This window comes from Uranotaenia lowii, chromosome 2 (genome assembly GCF_029784155.1).
Source record: "Uranotaenia lowii strain MFRU-FL chromosome 2, ASM2978415v1, whole genome shotgun sequence".
NCBI lineage: Eukaryota > Metazoa > Arthropoda > Insecta > Diptera > Culicidae > Uranotaenia > Uranotaenia lowii.
The window spans coordinates 378,032,028-378,056,339 of NC_073692.1; the positions used below are offsets into that span (position 1 = coordinate 378,032,028).

A 24,312-nucleotide genomic window follows, 5' to 3' on the forward strand; every position below is an offset into this window, starting at 1 on the left:
GATAGGACTCCCTCAAAATATTTATTCGGGATTCTAGAAACAATCAAGCAAATAGATTCAAATTTGGCATGGGATGGTATTTGAATAGGAGAAATATTTCTCGAGTGAAACATGATTATTTGAGAGCTCACCCTTCTTCCAGTGAGAACAAATGAAGGAAGGAGGGCCGAAAACGTTAAAAAACAGCCTAATTTTCCTCTATAAAATCCCCGAGAAACATCAATCGAAAAAAATCATTAGTAGATGCGGTGATCAAAATAAAATAAGTAGGTAAAATTTATTTGTGGATGATGTAACAAGAACACTGGGTTTGTTTGAATTACGTCAACAATTCCCGTTTCCGATTTTAAATTTCTGTTCTTTTTAAATTATCGGATTATCTCTAATCTTAAGCTCAAAACTTTCATTTAAAACTTAAAGTTTTTAACTTCTTTAATAATTAAGTATTTTAAGAAGTCCTTAAGTCCTTTCTGATTTGAGTTCTTATTTTGAACTCTTGTGCCAGATTGCTGGTTCCGAGTTTAAATGGAAAAATAAAAAATCCACACTCTTTTTTTCATTTTAACAAATACTGTATTTCCATTGTATGATTTTTAAAATTTCAATTAGTTAAAAAATGACCTATCCGATGAACAAAATCTATTTAAACCTGAGCTATAGGGACTTTGTAGAAGTATGTATATGGCCAGGGTAAAAAACTTAGGGCTGATCCGAATGACACATTTTTTACATTCAGAAAGAAGTTTTTCTTTAAAAAGAAGTTCCCTTTGTATTTCTTGTCCAAAATGAATTATATGGTTTGTAGAAATGTCGGTGAAACAAGTAGAAAAATGATGATGATGCCCAAGTAACCAAAACTTTGTTTGGATAAAATGTATCCGAGAGGGTTAAAAATCGATTCTCTCGAGTGCTTGATATCGAACTTTTAACGAACATGATAAGTCCATAAAAGTATCATAGAAAGTACTTTTTGGAGCCTTATTACTCTTGAAATTTCATTTTGACATACGCGCTTGTAAACGAGGTTTTATCTAAAAATCGAGCTTTCCAGTGAACTGTTTACGAACTTTTTAGATTCCTGTGGAACTAATATGGAACTTCTACGAGAATTGAGTTTTTTTTTTTTTTGTAATTTCTTTATTTGAAACGGCTCATACCTTTAGGCTTTAAGGAGCCAAACTCGTTTTGTTTGATTACAATTGTGTGCTTATATCTAGTTCACTTTTTGAAGAAAAGATAGAAGATAGATAGGGAAATGTGAAAATAAAAAGAGTTATAGACGAAGATCAATAGCTTTTAGGAAAAGATATATTTCGAACATGTAATCCAAGTCTATCACAGCCAGCACATCTCTCACTGGAACATAGGGTGGTTTTCCTCGGGCCCTAAGGGAGTCTATAAAATTCGTTCTGGCGACAAGATGGACCTCGCACGACCAAACAATATGCTCGATGTCATGGTAACCTTGGCCACAACCACATAGATTGCTGCCAGCAATATCAAAACGATAGAGTACCGCGTCTAAGGAACAATGATTGGACATGAGACGGGAAAATATACGAATAAAATCCCGACTCAAGTTCAATCTATTAAACCATGGTTTAAGGCTTACCTTTGGGATAATCGAGTGGAACCACCGACCCTGCTCATCCTCGTCCCATTTGCGCTGCCAGTTGACAAGAGAGTTTCTTCGAGCCAAATAGCGAAATTCGCTGAAGACGATTTCACGTTGATACGTGTCGCCTTCCATCGCTCCCACCTTTGCCAGAGAGTCTGCCTTCTCATTGCCCACTATCGAGCAATGAGAGGGAACCCAAACAAAGGTGATGGTAAAGCGACGTTTTGATAAAGCACTCAAATTATTTCGTATCTTCTTGAGGAAGTACGGCGAGTGCTTTCCCGGTTTTATCGAATGGATTGCTTCAACAGAGCTCAGACTATCCGTTACAATATAGTAGTGTCCATCTGGCCGTGATGCGATACTGTCCAAAGCCTAGTGAATAGCTGCTAACTCCGCTACATATACAGAGCATGGTGGCTGAAGACTGTGAGAGGCGCTAGATATTTCGTTGAACACTCCAAATCCTGTTGTTTCCTCTATAAGAGATCCATCGGTAAAGTACATTTTATCAGCATCGACGTGTCTATATTTAGCTTCGAGAATTGAGTTGTTTCAGTTTATTTTGATTTGATGGTAAAGAGTTTTCAACGATAACTGTTACTGTTTCATAGTTTTTGTTTTTTCTGGGATAACTGTTGCAATTTGTTGTTAAAAAACTGTAAATCTTCTTTTTAGAAACGTCAAAAAAAAGTTATAGAACAAAAAAGGGAGGACCTGGAAAAATTTTGAATATTTAGCTTCAGAACAAAAGTACCTAGACAAACTTCAACTATTTAGCTTATATCTAGAACGCGAAAAAAGCAGGAAAATAGCAAACACAATAAGAATATCAATGTTTTTACACCATGAACCTTCTTTAAACACAATTTTCGAGCTTTGGTCGCTTAAGCTAGAATAAGTAAAGGGAAAAAAAATGAAAAGCCAAAATTCGGAATCGCAACTGCGATAGTGAATTTTGATCAGCTTTCGTTTTGTTTGCCTTAATTAGAAAAGATTCTACGGAAATGTTTAGTTTATGTGATTCGATAAATTTGCTTCGTTATGAATTTGCGGAAATAAACCTTTCAAAACGAAATATGTAGACAAAGTTAAAACGAGGAACTTGTAAAAACGAATGTTTTGCTGTTGACCAACAAGATTTGGCCCATAGAACAGTTTTTACTGCAAAATATTCCTGTTCATAAGGCATTTCCTCGAACATATTTTTATATGCTTTTCTACAAGGAAGAAATAAATGGTCATGAGATAGAATCTTTGTAACGGCAGATTTACCTAGTACTCTTTCCGTAGTCTGGTTGCATTTCTGAGATGATAGCAATCATATCTTTGATAAAGGTACTGCTATTTTCAATTCAATAGATGTATTTTAGATAATTTAACTCAAATAGTCATTCATCATCGAGGAAGAAAAAAAAAGTCGGTCCGGTTCGGTTACTCGGATTTCGATGAGAAAAGCCCGGATTTTGCCCGGATTTATTCACTTTATTTGCAGAATCTAACAAAAAACTCACATTAAATTATCATCATTTTTTATTTTTGCGTCCAAAAACAATGTTTTTTAAGCGTGTTTTAGCTGAATAATCATAAACAGTTTTTTTTAAGAAGCCAAGGTTTAAAATCTGCTGATGTATTTAAATGAAAAAAAAAAAATTCAAATGTTTTCTGCTTGATTTCTATTGTATAATTTTGTGGTTATGATCAAATTTGCCTGTATAATTGACAATTTTTAATTCAAATGCCCAGGTTTTGCAGGTTGTTCAGAAAAATTGCCCGGATTTGCTCGACTTGGATACGTCCGGTAAAAATTCTGGCAACCCTAGGCCTCCTAAACAAAATATTCTTAGCATGTTTCATGAAAATAATCATGAAAGTTTTTTCGGAAGCCTTTTATACGATTGAAAATCTGTCGATGAGTTTTGATGAAAATAAAATTGTTTTGATTTTTGTTGAGTAATTTTTGGGTTTTTTCAAAATTTGCCCGGATATGCCCGAAAAATGCCCGGATTTATTCAATTTATTTGCAAAATTTAACAAAAAACTCACATTGAGTTATCATGATTTTTGATTTTACCATTCAAAAACGATTTTCAAGCAAAATAATCACAAACGATTTTTTTTTGGAAGCCTAAAATAAGGTTTCAAATCTGCTGATGTATTTTGATGGAAACAATTTCAGATGTTTTTTGTGTGATTTTTATTGTTTGGTGTGATTGTTTTGACCAAATTTGCCAGAATATTGCCCGGATTTCTGGTTGATATTTTTTAAATCAATTGTTCGGATTTTGCCAGGGTTTTCTGAAAAATTTCCTGGATTTGCCCAGTCCGAATACGTCCGGAAAATATTCTGACAACCCTATGCTCGAGCTACTTTCAAATTTTCAAAGACGTAAGAGATATTTATAAGAATTTTTTGAAATATAGCTGAGACAAACTCCTTTTAGAGTTCACTTTTTCAGAATATAAAACCTTTCAAATAAAAATCAATTTCTTCCAAAGCCAAACGCTCATTTAAAAGTCAAACAGACAAACGAAAAACCGACCAGAGATGATTGATGGCCTCGGTCTGCCTGTCATCTGGCAAATGCATAGTTTCGGTTAGTTCGTGACGACGCATTCGAAATCAGTTTTCGATCAAGCAATTAAAACCGTGATCCATCCAAAAGGGAGCCCCCGATGAATATGGTTGACATTTTTCAGCTGCTCCCATTTAGGGGAAAATCAAAACAGTTCACCGCGATCATTCGCACAAGTGACAAATACGTTGTTCCACATAACATCGATCCGTCTGTAAACGGTCTGGTGGATGAATGCCGATATCCATTTTGGCTGGCAAAGAGTCGCGGGATTCAATCCGATCCGATTAATTGGTCCCAAAACGGGGTCGACCCGGCTTTCTGTATATAGACTTCTGGGAGATTCTTAAAATTGTCGCACCTGTCCTTTGATTGAACCCCGTAAGCTAGGCGTGGTTTCAGTTCAGTTGCTGGTGATAATTATGCTGTCAGTTGGTCAATTCGTTTCTTAAAACGAATGGTTTCTCGATTCCGTTAATTTGATCCGTCTTGGTTAGAAATGAACTAAGCCGCAACACAAAACTCCCCCGACTCGAATCCGTCGGACGAATAAGCGACCGCAAGGATTCGCGACGAAAAGCGCGAAGTGACAGCAAGAAAAACCCAATTCTGTCATCACGAGTGAATCGCGTAAAAACAGAAACCGGGCGCGCAAAACCATGGAAAACGAGAGAAATCGATCCGGTCGCTGCTTGCTTTCCTGCTTCGGATCGAGTACAAAGTCTAATTGAATAAAAATAAAGACGGCCCGATGATTGTGATGCCAATTTTGTAATGTTTATTGTTAAAGTCAAAAATGGCACGTGATATGGATATTGAAGGCGGACCTGAAACCATTTCGTCGGTCGTCGTCGTTGATCCGTTTCAAGAGGTACGTATGATGAAGATGAATTATGTATCGACAGCATCGACGGCAAATAGGGTAGACCACCCAATGGGGAGTCGCACTTTTTGAACTACTCTTAGTAGTTCAATAAAGGTATGCAAATTGTTGTCCGCTTTTGAACCATTTCCGCCTAAGGTAGTGGCTACTGTTTTGCTTCTAAGGCATTCGTAGGAACGAAATTGGAGTCCAAACCTTAACCGGGGGACGATAGAGTGACCGCACGTACCGCGCGATGTTACATTTTATAAGAAACGACAACTGTTTTTCCACAAGGCGGGACGTGAGATTCAGACCCACAGACACGCTTTCGTCACCGGCTCTCTCCGGTTGATCTGGTCCCGGCTTTCGGGTTTGTAACGATGGAGCTCGCAATTCCAGGCTCATTATTATTGACGATATAGTTATTGACATCGCCGTTCGGGAGCTCGTTTGGCTCACTCTCGATCCTACGAGGAGGAATGGATCGAAACCGCAAGACAAAAAAAGCCGTTCTCGTGGAAGCGAGGGAGATTAAATTAATAATAATTCGAGAAATAAATCCATTTTTCGTTACAAATATAGAATTTATTATAAAACGCGAACGCACGCCGCGAGACGCGCACCAGAAGTGAAATGGTCACGTTTCCATCGGTCGCGTAAAAAGCGCGCGCATGCTGGCACTTTGTTAGCTGTGCTATAACCATTCAATTGGCAGCATCGCCAATGTAATTGATCCTTTGTTTGCATTCCCCGCGGTTGTTTTGGCCTATTTGGGTTAGTTTGATCAAAACGCGTCTTTTTCTATTGACACTCGTACAGTCGAGAACGGTTTCATTAGGTGCGTGACCAAATGCTGTCAGTTTCTCCAAAAGCCATATGTCACAACCATTGTTGAGGCATTAAAATCCAAAAACAAAGCGTTTTCGTAAGCTTTCAAATGTTTATGTTTTCGTTGAAATATGATTCCCTTTTACTCGATGCAACGCTTTGCAAGCAACGAGACAAAAAAGTTGAAAATGCTGTCAGTTGAGTTACTTTTCACCTGAGCCGCTCGTTGACACACGAACAAATATCATGTCCCGCGGCCGCTCGATCCCTAAACTTCAGCCCCAATCTTCTTCAATCTCCAGGAATGAGGAAATGTAAACGGAGTTCTGTCAATCGATCAAACAAAAAGCCGAATCCAGGCAGCTGCAAAAACGCTTTGCGCGCATCAATGACAAATGCGCCGCCGTCCTTCGCTTACTCGCTCACTCGTTCGGCGGCTTCTTTTTTCAATCTGCCTCCAACTAGTAAGTAGGATTATTCCCCGCAAAACGAAACGGTGCGAATGGACGCGGATTGACCAGAGCCATAATAATAAAAAATAAATCCTCACAAGAAATTGCTGAAACATTTATGAGAGATCTTATCAAGAGTGGACGATGATGGGCTACACCACCCGTGCGCCGTGCCGTGCCGTGGTCAAGTTCCTAAGGGTCGTCACTTGAGTCCCGATCCAGTCCTTGCTACTGGTGTCAAATAGATGAAATATATGACGCTAATGAGACTGTTTGGGAGAGCTTGATCTTGATCGGCTGTCATATTTACGCTGAGCGCCACCGGAGGAAAAAATCACTTACACGGTGCGTCACTTTCATTCCAAGTTTTTCAATCATGAGTATCCTTCGTTTCGATCTTGTGTGGGAAATTTTTTGTTTTAGTTCATTTCTTTTAACTTTTTGCCATTTTTTAAATCAGGAATGGGCAGAAAACTAATTATACTTTGTTTAGAAACCAAGTTAACAGTAGTGGTCCTAATTGAGAACCCTGAGGAACGTCCAAACTTTATAATATTTAAGACTAGAATTGATCAAACCATCTTAGTTTGAAATCGTAGACAATATCAATAATTTTAATAACATTTCTGGGATAAACATTTTCTAACATTTTCTAGGATTTTTTTTTAATTTAAAACTTTCTTTGAGCAAGTTTTCTATCCAATTCCATATCAGATCAGTTGGTCTTCGAGGTAAAATTGCAACCTTAAATCCGACAACCATCCTTCGCTTTTGCTTTCTTAGCTGCAGGGCGACGATGATGATGATGAACGACTTGGGTGGACTTCACCCGGAATGGAATTTCAATGAGCTACAATGTGGTCCATCGCTGCTGACTGCACAAACCGACAACCAGAGAATGCCAAAAACGGCACTCGAAGAATTTACAAATTTAATTTTACCGCGAAGCTTCCCCATTAAACTTCTGCCAATTGAATGTGTGTGGCAATCTGCAGGTCGCCTTGAGGAGAACATACTCGAATTAATTACGCATGGTGGTAAAGACAAATTGTAAATAAAGAAAAAAAAAACGGCGGAACCAGCGAGCAAAATGCCAATTCCAGTTAATGTTGGATTGATAGGAACACCCACGCTGTCCCGTTTTTCCTATAAAATTCTACAACCGCGGGTTGGAATTGTGAAGCTTTCCAACCGAAATTTCTGTCCTACATTTAATCGAATTAAACCCCGAAAATTATGTCCCAAAGTACCAAGCATCGGATATCCCTATGATTTGTTTGAGTGCATCGTTTGGGTTCTCGTAAAGTTCCACCTAGCTACCAGTAGCTAGTTGTCGTCGATGGATTTCGTCGAAACTATAACTACTGTAGGATGTTCTGTCGAATAATTGCATTACACTTACCGGTCTATAATCACAGGATCTGATGGGGTTTCGTTGCGATTGCCGCAGCTCTTCTTGTCGCAGCATCGGCTGGAAATATAAACATAGAAAGAGAATACCACATGTTAGAGGATGACTCGAAGGCGTTATGAGTTTCACTAAATGTATAATAAATTTTCAAGTTTCAACATTGTTGAGACCAATTTTTCATATAGAAAGGGACTTTTATCATCTGTGGTCTACAATTTATTGTTTTTTTCTAAATTTTCATCAAAATATTTTCTACGATTTTCAAATGAGAGACCGTTTATTTTTTCACCATTTTAAAAGGTGCTTGAATTTATGAGAAGAATTCATCAGGGGATGTAAAAAAAATTATTTCAAGATATGCTTTAAAATAAGTCGGAAATTTAGTCAAAATCAGTTCTATTGAAATTTGCTCAGTTTTTTTTTTTTATTTTGAAGTAAAATTAGGAAATTTAACTGTGAAAATGCTAAATTCAACAAAGTTTGATGGATGATTGTGTCGAACTACGAAAATGATCTGGATCTGGGGGAGGAAGACTGAAATTTGCTGCATCGTTTTCTGCATCGTTTTTTCACTGTTCGGGAAAAACCAGCAATTGTTGAAAAGATTTGTAATCGTTCAAATTTTAACTTTAGATGAAGTCAATTTCGATTTTCGAAGGAGCAGTATCACTTTGATCGATCTGTGAAAAGTTTGATTTGATTTTATGAGATTCAACAAGATTCAAAATTTCAAGTGTTCGAAAAAATATCATGAACATAAAAAAAAAAAAAAGTTTCGCTGACTGAATGTTTGAGTCAAGACCCATCTCTGGGTCGCAATTTAAAAATAAAAAAAAACCTTTTTAAAAAAATTTGTTTGTACGCAATGTCGTCCGGTTTTTCACAAATGGTTGCACATTTTAATGCCTTCTGTAGGCTCCATGTGATCTAAGGAGCTAAGAACTTCTAGTTCAAATTAAATTCAATTTGGAGACGACCCTTTTCGACCTTTTGGCCCTTTATCACCCTGGGAGAATTTGGACCCCCAAACTTCGAAGCCGCCGATTTTAGAAGCTAGAATTGTACTTGTCTTACCTAAAATTTTCTCAGAAATTCAAATCTGCCGTCGAATTTGACAGGAGCCACCTGAGTGGAGTGTTATTTGACCTTATTCACCCAGTAAAAAGGTGTTTTCTTCATATGTCCTCCTAGCAAAAAGATATTGTCTGTTATTGAAATTCCATAAAACGAACGAAAAGGTGTTGACCATAACCATATTTTAAAATTGACTTTCAGATGCGAAGATTCTTCTATATCTACCTCTTTGAGAAAAAAGCAATTTATTCAATAAATGATTTAGGTCTTATTTGGAAGTTGATCGATTTTTACTTAATGAATATCAATTTAAGGCTCAAGAATGCATTCAACAACGCCCAAAGCCTCAGATCGTTCGAATAATTTATGCTCAATATAGGAACTTTCATGGAAGAATTTATCTTTTTCAAAATCAACTGATTAAAATACCTTTTTCATGAAAATGGGATTAATTGTAGTGAATATACACCTGTAGCATTTTATCATTCTTCATGAAACATTCATATTACATTGAACGTTTCCCAGCACTTTTTCGACTGAAAAACGTTATGGATCAAATTGAGTGTCCCGAAGTTATGACAGTTTTTCTTTCTGGGTAATAAGAGTAAAAACACTTCGCTTAGGTGTGTCCAGTCTAACTCAAAGGCAGATTGGAATTTCACATAAATAAAAAAAGAAATATTTCCAACCAGCTGAATAATTTTTTTCTCGGATTTGGGTTCAAATTTTTCCTCTGTACTACATTTTGACAATATTTTCATCAAAATCAAGAAATTCGTTGTTGACATAAAATGCAATTCCTCAGGATTCGTCGTGTCAATGCAACAGATCCCCTCGCAATTGGAGTAACAGTGGTTGTGCCGAAAATCTTCAGATGCTTGGCATAAAAATTTAGTTGTGGTCGGGAGTAAGGATTTCAAAATAAATCTGATACAAAAGTAGTCCCTCAAAGCCAAAGTAGTTTAAGTGTTTTAAGGTTTTTTTGGACACTTTTTTGCAAATTGCCTGACTACTGACTACTGACTACTGCCTGACTTGCAATACATACAATCAAATTTCCAATTTAAAGATATGACCTTAAACAAAATATTTATTGAAATATGAAGAAATGTCCGTTATAAATAACTTTAAATAGATAGAATTTGCAGTTAACTGGAGATCAGAGCTTACTAAAATTACAAGTTAAACGTAGATATCTACTTAAGCTGGAACAAATATCAATTTCTTCTTTTGTCCCCCCCCCCTCCCTTTCGAAATTTCCAGAAACTCGAAGGGGAGAATAAATAAATTTTGGAGAATTTTATGTTAATTTCGAAATAAAATGAAATATCCGAAAGATTACAAGAACCAAAAAACCAAATATTTGAAGATGGAAGTTATTTCACCTTTTATATTTTTGATTTTCTTGAATTTTTCGATAAAAAATTACTTGATTTATAGGTTTTGTGCAATGATATAGTATGCCATTTTGTTCCATACAAGCTTTCGTGCAGTTTATTCTAATTTATTTGATTTCCGCATTATTTTTATTATCCCCTTCCCCCTTGCATTGTTCCAACTCCGAGTGACAAAAGAAGGATTTGAAATTTGTTGCTTCTTCATATATCAAAACAAACAAAGAATACGGCTGAAATATTGACGATTTTAGTCATCGTGTGACAACGATTGGCAAGTCAGATTAATGTAAGAATGATATTGGATAAGGGATAAGTCCACAGTGAACCTCTTGATTTGATATGAGAAAAATTTGAAAAAATTAGTTGGAAAGGTTATAATATATTTTCTGTAAATAGGTTTGTTATACAATCACCAAAGGTATAAAAAAGTAAATAAAAGAAATAGAATGAAAGATGGAATTTTTCAATAGCTAAAATAAATAAAATTTTTGGAAAAATACCCTATATGGGCACCGTTGCAAGCTCCCATGACCTTTTTGGGTATTTTGACTACTGAAAATAGCCATAAAATTTTTTTAAGCGATTCATTGTGTCCTGAATTAGCGCAACGAGTTTTAATTTTGGTATGGAAATTTGTATGCAAAAATAAAATTTTTGGTTAAAAAATCAACAGATTTATATTGGACCTTTCAAAAATAAAACATCGAATGATTAATGTTTCTTGATTTTTGCGGTACTTTTCATTTAAAAAAAAAACCACGTATCTGGAACTTATATCCTAGAAAAGGTATTCAATATTATAAAAAAATGTGTTTCTAGATATTTTTTATATTTAAGCGTTTTGACTGCTTATTTTAAAGTTATTTTATTGTACAATGAAAGTTTAAAAAACTGCCTAACACAGCCAATGAGTTTGTTGATTTAAATGACGGTTGGAAAAATATTTCATGAAATTATTGAAAGCCCTAGAAAGCGAAGGCTGCAATTTTTAAACACTTTTCTATGGATTTATACTTTTTATTTGAAATTGTTATAACTTTTTTCATGAAATACTTAATTTCTTTTCATTTCAACAAAAAATGAAGCTTCAGTATAGGCAAAATCTACATTTAAAGACATACTTCATTTCAAGCTTATTTGAATTTTCTAGATGAATCTATGTGCATAAATTTCTTTTCCCATAAAAATTTCCATACAATTGAAGCGCGTTGCGTTAATTCAAAAGTTAACCAAATCATCTCAAATTTCACACCGATGCACAGTGGTTTAAAACTCGAAAAACGTGATCATGGGCTTTTTGATGCCTTAGATGTCAAAATAGCTTAATGACATGTTCTACAATGTTTCATTATTTTTAATTGCTTAATAACTTTTTTTTTTTTTTTTTAATTGCGCATATTTTGCCATTATTATTTTTCTGATCGATTCACCTAAAAGTGAGATATTTTTTTTATTTTTTGAATTTGTCATCCAATCAAAATGATGTGATCAGAAAACTTGTAGACAATACAATTTTAAAAAACTTTGTAAGAGACTTTGAAGCTCTATCTCTCAAAACAACAGATTATTTATTTATTTATTGTCTTCGAGAACAAATGTTTCGCACAGACTTATTATAATAATAGTTGCCTTAATCTATTTTTGTACACCTGTTTTGAGATTCCAAAATCGAAGATGCTAGCACATTGATTGAAGTAGCGGTTGCACGTGTCCAAAGGGTTGTAGAAACCATAAGTAGTCCGATGACCGGGAATCCAGAGGAACTGCTGATGTCTGAGTGACCGTGTAGGGGCGGATAAACTAACATTTTGTAGGAGTTCGCTATTGTCGATGTTCCCGCTCAATATGTCGTATGTGAACAAACACTGTAAAAATTTTCTTCTCCGGGCAAGAGTATCTAGATGTATAAGGTTGCAGCGATGTTCGTATGGAGTAGTGATTTCAGGGTTCCATCTAAGTTTCCGAAGAGCGAAGCGGATAAAGGCTCGTTGAACACCTTCAATGGATTGACTTAGTGTCGATTGGTACGGGGCCCAAACAGGAGCTGCGTACTCAAGAATGCTTCTGACGATCGAGCAATAAAGCGTTTTGTGAGTGTATACATCGTTAAAATGAGTTGTATTTCGACGAAGGAAACCAAGCATTGCATAAGCCTTTGCAATTATGGTAGTAATGTGCGTGTGGAATCTCAACCGACTATCAAATGTAACTCCTAGGTCCTTGATTGTTTCAATCCTTTCGAGGGAATGGTTGCTCATAGAGTATTCATAACGAAGTAAGTTGCGTGATCTTGAGAAACTCACTATTTTACATTTTTCAACATTCACCAGCATACCGTTTGTCATGCACCATCTCGTAACAGCGTTCAGATCATTCTGTAGTAAAATATAGTCTAGCGGTGACGTAATTGACCGAAAAAGTTTCAAATCATCTGCGTAGAATAGTTTATATGAAGTCATTCGATTGCACAAATCGTTCACGAAAAGAATGAATAGTAACGGTCCAAGATGACTACCTTGTGGTACACCAGACGGAATTTCAAAATTCGAAGAGCAGTAGGAGTTCACTCTGACATATGCTGTGCGGGAGTTCAAGTACGACGCAAACCAAGTGGTAATCCATTCAGGTAGTCCCAAGCGACGGAGTTTCTCTATTAGTAACCTGTGAGGCACTCGATCAAAGGCTTTAGAGAAATCAATGTATACAACATCTACCTGCTGACGCTTCTCGATTTTTGGCATCAAAAAATTAGTAAATGTCATCAGGTTCGAGGTAGTTGATCGTTTTTTCATGAAACCGTGCTGGGCGTCACTAATTAATTGTTTCACGGACGGGTAAACAGCTTCGTATACTAAGGTCTCGAACACTTTCGCCAAACAGTTAAGAATAGAAATAGGACGATAATTTTCGACACTATAAACACTATAAACATTTTTCTAAAAACTAACCTCAAAAAACGAAATTTTCGTTTAACTTTTTTCAAAGCGACTTTCGAGTCTTACTTTATATGAGAGAGTTGTAACAATTGTAAAAGTGCACAACTTCATTGAAGGTGTCAAGTTTCTATCTTGACGTGAAATGGTACTTTTTGTGTAATTACGTTTTAAAATTGCATATTTTCATTGATCCATATCTCTAAAAGTTGCAAACTTATGAAAACAAAATTATATGCATTTGAAAAGCACATTCTTGAGCTTTAATGAACATATAATTTCATTTGTATGTATCAGGTTTTACTACTAAAATCATTTATCTGGAAAATGGTAGTTTTGAAGTTTTTGTTAAGCCAGCTTGGCAAACTCTTGCTTTTTAGCCAAAGGAAGGATGAAATCTTCCTTTTTTTCTATTCCTACCGTTGACAAGTGAAGACGATAGTTCTTAATTTGTTAAGATTGAAGAGTTGGCCCTGTCTAGAAGCGTTAGTTCAGTAAATCATTTATCTGATAGAAGGTAGTTTCGAAATAATGGGAATTTTGCGTATTTTATCAACACACATCTTTAAAAAATGTTGCCCTTTTAACACGAAAGTGGCATAGATGCATAATTTTGTAACCTTTAATTTTCATGGCTATCTTTAAAGTTTTTTTTCTTTATTTGTAAAGTTTTATTTTTGGTTAAATAGTTGTGTAAGAGAGTAAATTAGAATGAAATATTAAAATTAATATTCATGATCTTCTTCTTCTAAATCAAGCTTTTTTTTTGCATCGGCAACAAAAGAAAAATGTGGTCTTGGTTTAGATTTTCTTAGGCTCGTTATAAGAGGATCCGAAGATTCGAGCATCCGATGCATAAGGTCGATGTTTGTTGCTTGCCTTGAAAATTTTCGAGTGTGATGTTCTCTAAAATTTCAAATATCTTTATTCCTAGACTCTTGAGCGTCTTCGGATAATTGCCCAAAGGGTATTAAAAAGTGTATCACGATTTGAGCCCCACGAAATAAAATTTTGTGAACTGCTGCGGGTATATATGTAATACCACGGATACAAATTGACTAGTTTCATGGCCGTTTCCTTAGAAAACTTATCGAATTTTTCCACATTTATTTTCTAGCCAGAAGCCAAAACTAGCAGAATAGCACCGCATCGTTGGATGACTTCCAAATCTATACCTTAAATATTAAAAGTTAGTACAGAAAATACAAATCGTACTCTTTAAGTACCATTGATTTCTGCAGATTTTTCTGATTCTTGAAAAAAACGCCTTGCTGTATTGCCATCAGGTCTTTCAGATAAATGATTTTCTAACTATAATGGAACTAACGCTTCTAGACAGGGCCAACTCTTCAATCTTAACAAATAAAGAACTGTCGTCTTCACTTGTCAACGGTAGGAATAGAAAAAAAAGAAGATTTCATCCTTCCTTTTGCTAAAAAGCAAGAGTTTGCCAGGCTGGCTTAACAAAAACTTCAAAACTACCATTTTTCAGATAAATGATTTTAGTAGTAAAACCTGATACATACAAATGAAATTATATGTTCATTAAAGCTCAAGAATGTGCTTTTCAAATGCATATAATTTTGTTTTCATAAGTTTGCAACTTTTAGAGATATGGATCAATGAAAATATGCAATTTTAAAACGTAATTACACAAAAAGTACCATTTCACGTCAAGATAGAAACTTGACACCTTCAATGAAGTTGTGCACTTTTACAATTGTTACAACTCTCTCATATAAAGTAATACTCGAAAGTCGCTTTGAAAAAAGTTAAACGAAAATTTCGTTTTTTGAGGTTAGTTTTTAGAAAAATGTTTATAAATCTGTTGTTTTGAGAGATAGAGCTTCAAAGTCTTTTACAAAGTTTTTTAAAATTGTATTGTCTACAAGTTTTCTGATTAAAAATTTAACATAAATTTGCTTGGTTTTATGTGATTGATAGTTTTTTTTAATGATTGAAATAATGTGCAATACTTGAATGAATTTTTAGAGACTTTTTGAATTCCTCAACTCATTCTTCGAGGAAAAATTAAACTCTGGGATCCGGTAAACTTTTTGAGTTTTTTTTTTTTTAAATTTAGGGGGGGTAATTGAAAAGAGATCAGCGTAGTTTATGAATTCCGAAGCCTGTTTTTTTTTATTCAAAATAAACCCACAATGTTTGTTTCATCATTTCACGTCATTTAAATGAAAAAAGTAAGTAGTTTGGTAAAGAATTACAGCTCAAATATCAAATTCCTAAGCGCTAGAGGAGCATCTTTTAAAACCCCCTTTTAAAACCTTTGAAAACCTTTGGAATTCTAAAAAACTCCATAAAATGCAGTTATCTATTCAAATAATTCGTAGAAGCATCATAATCCACTTCTACACAGTAAATTTTTAGAAATAAATTTGTTTTTATTTAAAAACACAAGTGGGACTATTCTTAATTCGCACCCTTTTTTTTATATATATATATTTGGTCCTCAACGCCAATTGCAACGTCCAAAAAACGTGAATTTATGCTTGATTTATCCGTTAAACAATTCAAAACAAATTGTAGAAGCAAATTTTGGTGATTGATTGAATTCATATTTTAACAAGCAAAACACATAGTGGAACTATTCTTATTTCGCTCACTGTATCAGCTCAAACAAATAGCTTTTTAATATTAAAATTCTGGAAAGTAATCAAAAATAAATGGCTGGTTCCCTTCTCCATTTTAGGATTTTTTTTTCTAATTTTTAAGTGGCAGCCTATGTGCGTAAAACGTTTGTTCATAATTACCCCGTTAGTTCATAATTACCCCCTTGTCTATGGGGTAATTATGAACACTGTTACGATTTTTGTTGTTTATTGATGACTTTTGATTTGGGCTATATTCCTAGATTGAAACCACCTCTAAACAGTGTATTGTAGTGAGATTTTTTGTGAGATTTTCAGTTTTACACAGGTAGGAGGCACCTTTCTATATTATCACAGACCCACAATTCTAAAAAACTTATACAACATTAATGTGTTATGCTTATTTTCAAGATAAGAATGGTTATCGTGATTTTGACGGTAAAAAGTGAATTTTAATCATCAACCACGGCTCAGAAAAAAAAACATGTTCATAATTACCCCGTATCTTGAAAAATATGGGGTAAATATGAACACTTCTTTGTGCGTGGGTGGAATTTTTTTTTCAACAGAAAACTTACCACACACCACATCAAGTATCAATAACTAAACTTAAATCTCCATTCACATTGACGAGGAAGTCAATTGATAAGACACGTCTAAAAACGATTTTCGTTTCTCAGAGACATGAATTTTGTTAATACTGTAACTAAAAAATTTACATAGTTAGTTTTGCAAGTTATTACTGTAACTTATCAATAGAATGACAGACTACCACATTTAATCAGTTTTGAGATCCTACTATGACTACGACGGCCCTAACGGCGTTTGTTTGGAATTACCCCTTGTTCATAATTGCCCCACTAAGCCCTATGTTCCTTATACGCATTTCCTTTCTATAAAATTTAATCTTTGACTGTAACTTGTACCGAAATTTACAGTGACAACCTTTAATTCTATTAATGGATCTTAAACCGGACAGATAGTATCAAACGGAAACCAAACAATACTATCAGCCAGTTTCGCCTAATCCGGTTAAATTTACACAAGGTAAAGGAAATTCCTGTCAATCGATGGAACAGCTTTGGTGACAAAACAACAACCGATATAGATAACCCTTCCAGGATCTTTCGTCTCCCCATTTCTTTGACGCGTAGCCCGCGCGAAATATGCCGTTATCATAAAACTGAATTTTATGTTCATTGGCCGTTTTATACTAGAGGCCAGGATTTTCCGGACAAGTTTTTTTCCTTTCTTCGAATACGTAGGGTGGATAACAAATCTTAGCGAGATGCGTTTACTTTCTTTCCCAGTTCGCTGAAAGAAGTAGAAAAACGAACCGGACCATCAAGGATCACACTTTCTGCCGTTTGACCGTGTGTTAGTGTGGATTCATTTTTTACGACCGAACAGCAAGTTCGAACATGGTCGGGAGCAAAAAAAACTCTAAGATATGTCACCCCCCCCGGTTCCGTTTTCCTTCGGTTGTTTCGGACAACAAATGCTATAGGCTCGAGAAGTTCGATTTTTCCTTCCTTTCGTTTCTTAGGGCCAATCGTTCTTTATAGTTTCGGAAGCCGAGCCGCGTCTTCCCGCTAGGTCTGCTAGGGACGGATTCCCCCGGGACTTCCGCCAGTGTCTAGGCAAGCCAAAACCTCTTGAGAAAAAGGCGTCCTCTTTGGGGAATTGCCAGGTTATGTTCGCTAGACGCATATGTGCGTGTATGTTCTACGCTAGCGCTGGTTCCGTGTAAGGGAAGTGGAAAGGGAGAGCTCGTGCCAAAAACTACACCGGGTAAGGGGGGATAAAAAGTGTGCCCTTACAAATATAGTCACGCACGCCAACGCATACGTTGGCAATTTTTTTTTGTTGCTTTTTCGTTTCCGTGTTTATTTGTTGTTCGTTTGTGACTATCAAGAATCGAACGTAACAGAGATATGAAACCATTCTCATATTTTTACCGGCTATCCTTTAGCCAAATGCTTGTGTATTGGATATAGGTATCCATGTCTGTGAATTTTATTTCGTCTGAATTTGTTCTTGCTGGACAAAACAGTGAAGAAGGAGAAGAAAAAAATGCGGAAACTGTTTCATCCCGATAAAGGCGTCAAGTTCTTTTCCCAAACCCTCCACGTCATAAACGAAGACAGGTTGTTGACATAGTAAAACCTGGTCCAGATTTCACTCGTTTGTAACAGGAAATTTGTTGATGAGTTAAAACAATCATATCCTGTCACAGACATCTGAGAGGGCTGTTAGATTTTGAAAGTACTTTGTACAAAAAAAAAACTCACCTGCACATCACTTCGTGGGTCAGCAGTACCCTGCACATTTCCGGATTCTTGTCCTGACCTTCGTAGACGATGGCCTGTAAAAGCGGGGGGAGAAGAGAGTAAAACAGAGACGTTAGTTAGTGGTCGTCGATTCTAGGGCAGCGATAATGATAGGTCATAAACATTGGCCCGGTACCTAGGCTATCATACATTTAATGAGTGGGTGCCGTCATCGGCACTCGGAGTGATGTTTACGTGTATTAGAATATCATAGACATTACGTTTGGAGCATTCAGTTTGCGCATTATGAATTATTCAAATGTGCGAGTAGGATTGTTTGAAAATGTCAGGTTCGAGCTGAATAAATTCACTAGTTTTTCTGAAAAATTTATTATTTCAAAACAATTTACCATGGGCAAGAAAGTGTCTAAACCGCGAAAAAATTCCATATCTTCACTCTTACACGAATGAAGTTTTTGAAAAACACACTTAACCTTCACCTGAAAGTTTTAATTCAGAGAATCTATTTTACATAGTTTCAAACGCCGCACAAGCTTACGAACAGAGATAGAATAATAACTCCTTAATTCTCTATGTTTTGTAAAAAATCCATGAAAAACCTAATTTGGACTTGAAAGTTTTGAACAATAATAGATCTATCTTATGTGATTTTTTTGAGGAATCTGATGCTAGTTGTTTGAGTCACCGCACGCATCGGAAAATTGACAAATCGCTGATTTTACGCTCAATTCTTCTACATTTTTTCAATAGTTCAGAAAAGCACAATCGGATTTTATAATTTTGAAGTATTTTTTTTTCTGAGGAGTCGAATGAAGGTTGATTGAGCCATCACACGCATCGGAATATGAAGTTAATTTTATCCTCAATTCCCTACATTCGGACTTCAAAACACTGAACGAAATTAGACCTATAGTTGCGTTCAAAAAAGAATGAAATCGCGTGAAGCAGCGAACTCGCTTTCAATTTTGACCACCAGCCATTTCTGTCTAGGTTGTTATTTTTTTTTGATAAAATTTTCACAAAATTTAGTTCAACTATCCAACTAACACTCCACAAAATTTGAAGACAGTACTCTGACTGGAAAAAAAATACGGCTATTCTCGTGGAAAAGAGAAATTTGAGATTGCTTCACAAAATTCGCTGTATTTTTGACAATTTTCATTGAAAATACTTGAAATTAAGCCAAATGATGTAAAAATGTCTGATCTAGTGCATGGCCGAGTTTCAACAAAGTTGGTTGACGCGAAAAATGGGACCAGTTTGAAAATGAGGTTCATTACTGTCCAACAGGTGATTTTTCCGATTTCCTTTGCTCTTCCTTTGGTGATTTTTGAGGGTAAACACCGAAACTTTGAGCACTTTGAGGCATCCCTGAATCAAGTCTGATTGAGCTGCAATTTTGCACAAATCAGTTTTTGGGGAAAATTTACAAAGGCCCTTATTCTGCGCCGCGCATGACGTGACGATTGTCACGTCACTTCGAGTCACCGTGAGATTTGTCACCTTATTCCCGGAGTCGAAGCGGATAAGGTGACAGAGGTTCATTCAAGGTGAGTGACCGAATGAACACATCTGTCAAAATGGTCGAATTTGTTCAGTGCTGTTTTGATTTTGTCACACTTCGGATTTTCAAAAATTAATTTCAAAATTATTAGTTCGAATTTTGGTAAAAGAAAGGCGGCAATCGGATTTTATAGTGCCAGCAAGCAGCTCAAGGAAAAAAACGGTCAATTTTTACGACCTAGGATAAAATTTCGGCGGTCACAAATGAGCCTAACAAGCTAGAAATTGGATGGTACAAAAGCAACGAATTGTATGAAAACAACGAATGCAGAAGTCATCGGCTATTTCCTGCCAACCGGTGCCCAGGAGGATTTAAGTTCAGAACATTTTTACCAACTTTAGCAGCTTTTTTGGGTAAGTTATATGCGAAAGCGGCAGGGGAAGAACAAAAAATCTAAATTAAAATATCATTTTAGAATAACGCTGCTGGGAGGAACCTTTCAACTAAATTCCAGTTCCTGAATAGGAAAATCTTGATCGCTTAAGCCCATCGTCAAATTGTTTACGTGCGATTTGAAAAAGCTGCTTGAAAAGAAAAACAGGTTTGTGCATCGAGCCGTGGATTGTGGTTTCCATGCAGGTTTGGGACTTTTGTGCTAGCCAAAAGGACAAGAGTTTTTTTGGAATTTGATGGACGATTCCCGTTAATTATACGGATATGCTAAAGGTGATAAGATGCGGCAATCCCTTTTGGTCCTGGAGAAAAGAAGAGTCCGGTTTTCAGAGGAAATTAAATTTTAAAAATTAATATCTGTGGGTATTTTCAATGTAGAAATAATATTCAAATATATTCAAAATCATGTTTATTTCAATTCCAAATTTTATTTTTTAAATTTTAATCAGTTAAGCATCTGGTCTTAGCATTCAAGATTATTGCCCAAACATTTAATACTAAATATGGAAATAGTTCGGTCGGGTCCGGTCGGGCGGATTTCATTGAAAAATTCCTGATTTTTGCCCGAATTTATTTTAGTAATAATTCTACTTAAAAACTTTGATTAAAAAGTGTTTAATAAAATTAAAAGAACATTGATTTTCAATGTTTTAGTCAATTCGTCGTTCTAACGTTTTGCAAATCAAATTTCAATAAAAACTGAACTTTGGATTTCATTAGGAGATCATACTTTCCATTCAGTATTCCAATTCAAATTACATATTTTAGATAGCAATGAGAAAGATTCAATATATTTGAAAATCATATTTGCTAATAAATTTTGTTACATTTTGTTTCCAAAACTAACATTCATCAGTTTAATTAACTATTTAGAGCCTAACATTCTGATTTACATACATTTTCGATTAAATTCCTATCTCGTCACCACCTCAAAAGGTACCGACAATTCTCACCTAAAATCGTCACCTGAATGCGACGATTCTCACCCACGGTGACTACGAGAATAGGGTAAAAACTCACAAAGTTCATCCGAAGTGACGTTCCTCACCTAAACCGACTACTGGAATAGAGTGACTTGGGTGAGTCGACTATCGTCACATCACTCGCGGCGCAGAATAAGGGCCAAAATGAACTTAAGGATGGCAGCCAAATAAGTCATGACGAATTCGAAAACCGACCACACACATTTCGAAGTTTGGCCCCAAAAAACTGACCTGTGAAAAATTTCAGCTCAATCGAGCTTGATTTAGAAGTGCCTCAATGCGTTCAAAGTTTCGGTTTTTTGACTCTCAAAAATCATCAAGGGTTTCGAGAAATCGGAAACTTGATTTTGATGCCAAATGACTTAGAAATTCATGAAACGTCAAGATCTCGTGTAATCTCGGAAAAAAAATTTAGTCATTAATCGACTTTCTGGGACTTTTTTCGGATTTGAGAGATGAGACGTGAGAAGTGAAAAATGGGAAGAATAACTAACGCGTGATAAGTTAAAAGTGAGAATTGAGACGTGAGACGAGATATGAGGTGAGTCGTCTCTATACGTCTCTCTTCTCACGTCAGAAGTGAGAAGTGAATATTGAGACGTGAGAATTAAGTAATGAAACGTGAGAAGTAAAGCGCGACACATGAGGAAAGAAAAGTGATCGTGAGAAGCGAAAAATAAGAAGTGAGATGTGAGACGTAACAAGACGTAACAAGACAACTCACTTGCTACATATCTCGTCTCACGTCTCAATTCTCACTTTTAACTTCTCACTCTTCAGTTCTGACAACTGAAGCGTAAGAAGTTAAAAGTGAGAATTGAGACGTGAGACGGCAAGTGAGTTGTCTTGTTACGTCTCTCTTCGCACGTCTGAAGTGAAAAGTGAGTAGTAAGACGTAAGAATTGAGTGATGAAACGTAAAGCGTGACACAAGAGGAATGGAAAGTGAAACCTGAGAAAAATTAGAAGTGAGTTATGAGACATCAGAACTAACGCGTGAGAAGTTAAATGTGAGAATTGAGACGTGAGACGAGATATGTGGCTAGTGAGCCGTCTGTTTTTGTCTCTCTTCTCACGTTTTATGTGAGAAGTGAGTATTAAGTGATGAAACGTGAGAAGTAAAGCGCGACAAATGAGGAAAAGAAAGTGAGACGTGAGAAGTGAAAAATAAGACGTGACATGTGAGACGTCAAAACTAACGCGTGAGAAGTTAAAAGTGAGAATTGAGACGTAAGACTAGATATGTGTGTAGTGAGTCGTCTTGTTACGTCTCTCTTCTCACTTCTGAAGTGAGAAGTGAGTATTAAGACGTTAGAATTGAGTAATGAAACGTGAGAAGTAAAGCGCGGCGCATGAAGAATGAAAAGTGAGACGTGAGAAGTGAAAAATAAGAGGTGAGATGTAAGACGTCAGAACTGACGCGTGAGAAGTTAAAAGTGAGAATTGAGACGTGAGACGAGATATATGGCAAATGAGTCCTCTTGTTACGTCTCTCTTCTCACGTCTGAAGTGAGTAGTAAGACGTGCGAATTAAGTAATGAAACGTGAAAAGTAAAGCGCGATACATGAGGAATAAAAAGTGAGACGTGAAAAGTGAAAAATAAGAAGTGAGATGTGAGGCGTCAGAACTAACGCGTGAGAAGTTAAACGTAATAATTGAGACGTGCGACGAGATATGTGACAAGAGAGTCGTCTTGTTACGTCTCTCTTCTCACGTCAGAAGTGAGGAGTGAGTAGTAAGACCTGAGAATTGAGTAATGAAACGAAAGAAGTAAAGCGGGACACATTAGGAATGGAAAGTGAGACGTGAGAAGTGAAAAATAAGAAGTGACATTTGAGACGTCAGAACTGACGCGTGAGAAGTGAGACGTGATATGTGACTGGTGAGTATTCTTCTTACATCTCTCTTCTCACATCTCTCTTCTCACACCTCTTTTCTCACGTCTCATTTCTGACTTTTTACGTCTCATTCCCCACTTCGGGTACAAAAAATATATTGGCATTTGAACAAACAACCTTTTTACGGCATATTGTTTTGAAAAGTTATTTATAAAAAGAACATTGATGGTTCCAATGGTTTTTTTTATGAATCAGACAAATAAAGATGTTATGCTTGGTTGGAATTCGCTTTATGCGAAAAAAACACTATCCTGTGATTATAAAATGGTTTTCTATAAAAATTATTATATCTTATATTCGTCATATGAGACAATGAATGCTGACAATTTTTTAAAGGTCAGCAACCTGTATCTTAAACCTATAAACATTGATAATTTTTTATTTGAAATTCATTTTTTAGTCCAAAACCTCTGCTGCAGATGTAGAAAATTTTTAGAATGTATGCTGAAACAAAGCTTTTTTTTTATTGATAAAAAAAACTAAACAAAAATCACACAGAATCAAATTTTTTAGGCAGCATCAGCCATCGAAAAACAGTTGCAAAGAATTAAAAAAAAACAACAAACCAAACGCCAGCCAACCTGCTAAAAGCCGGAGATACCTATGCTTCCCCGGGCGGGAGCAGCGCATCCGTTTTGTTTACATTTCAAATCCGTCTCCTGGGGCCGACGAGAATGGCCGAGAATCCCGGTCTGGTCCGGTTGGATTTGTACCAGGTACTGACTGGGTGCTACTATCAGTTGGAACACACACTGAATCAAAGGAAAGCGAGGATGGGTGGAACAACGACCACGACCACCCCCACGGCAGCATCCGGTGAGCAGCCATCCTCTTCTCGACTATACAGTGTATAACTCACAGGATCAAGGGGCTCGACGAAGCGCGAAGAGGCTTACAATTAGATTGATTGAATGAATCTGGTTTCGGTTGTTGCTGAGGCCGAGAGTTTTTTTCGAAGACCGGGACCGAAAAAAAAATGATGTTGGGAACACCATCCCCCCTACTGGAAGAAAGATTCTCTTCCATACGTTGGGGTGGTAACAGTCTCTTTTTTCAGCCTGCTTTGGGGAACTTGTCGAATTCCGGAAAACTGCTGGACGAGTCCAGATCTCAGTATGGCGAACAAATAATTCATGAAATTTTATTTATGGACTAAACGGCCAAACGGCAACAAAGAGGTGTAATCGGCGTAAATGGTGGCGCTTTCGTGTGTCAACTTTTTTTTTTTGGTTTGGTCCTGTGTGTTGGAATATTTTGGTTGGACTTTTACTCCGGCTTTTCTATAAACACTGACATGCAAGTCGAGCATTATTATCAGTTATTCATGAACTGTCCGGAAAGTGGAGAAGATAGGTATAAACTGCCAAAACAAAAAACCAGGAAAAATGTGAACATTTGTGGCCATGTTTACACATTGTTTTAC

General features: G+C 36.2%; 1 protein-coding gene across 6 annotated transcripts in view; it reads right to left on the reverse strand.

Annotated features, from left to right (window-relative positions):
* The window catches only part of LOC129746565 (transcription factor collier), a 141,759-nt gene that overhangs the window by 56,867 nt on the left and 60,580 nt on the right, over positions 1-24,312 (reverse strand). For all 6 annotated transcript variants that reach the window (XM_055740266.1, XM_055740264.1, XM_055740263.1 and 3 more), the window contains exons 5-6: positions 18,052-18,125; positions 7,742-7,810 (exon numbers count right to left, since the gene is read on the reverse strand). In XM_055740266.1, the coding sequence (XP_055596241.1) occupies positions 7,742-7,810; positions 18,052-18,125 (143 nt within the window). The remainder of the gene's footprint in view (positions 1-7,741; positions 7,811-18,051; positions 18,126-24,312) is intronic.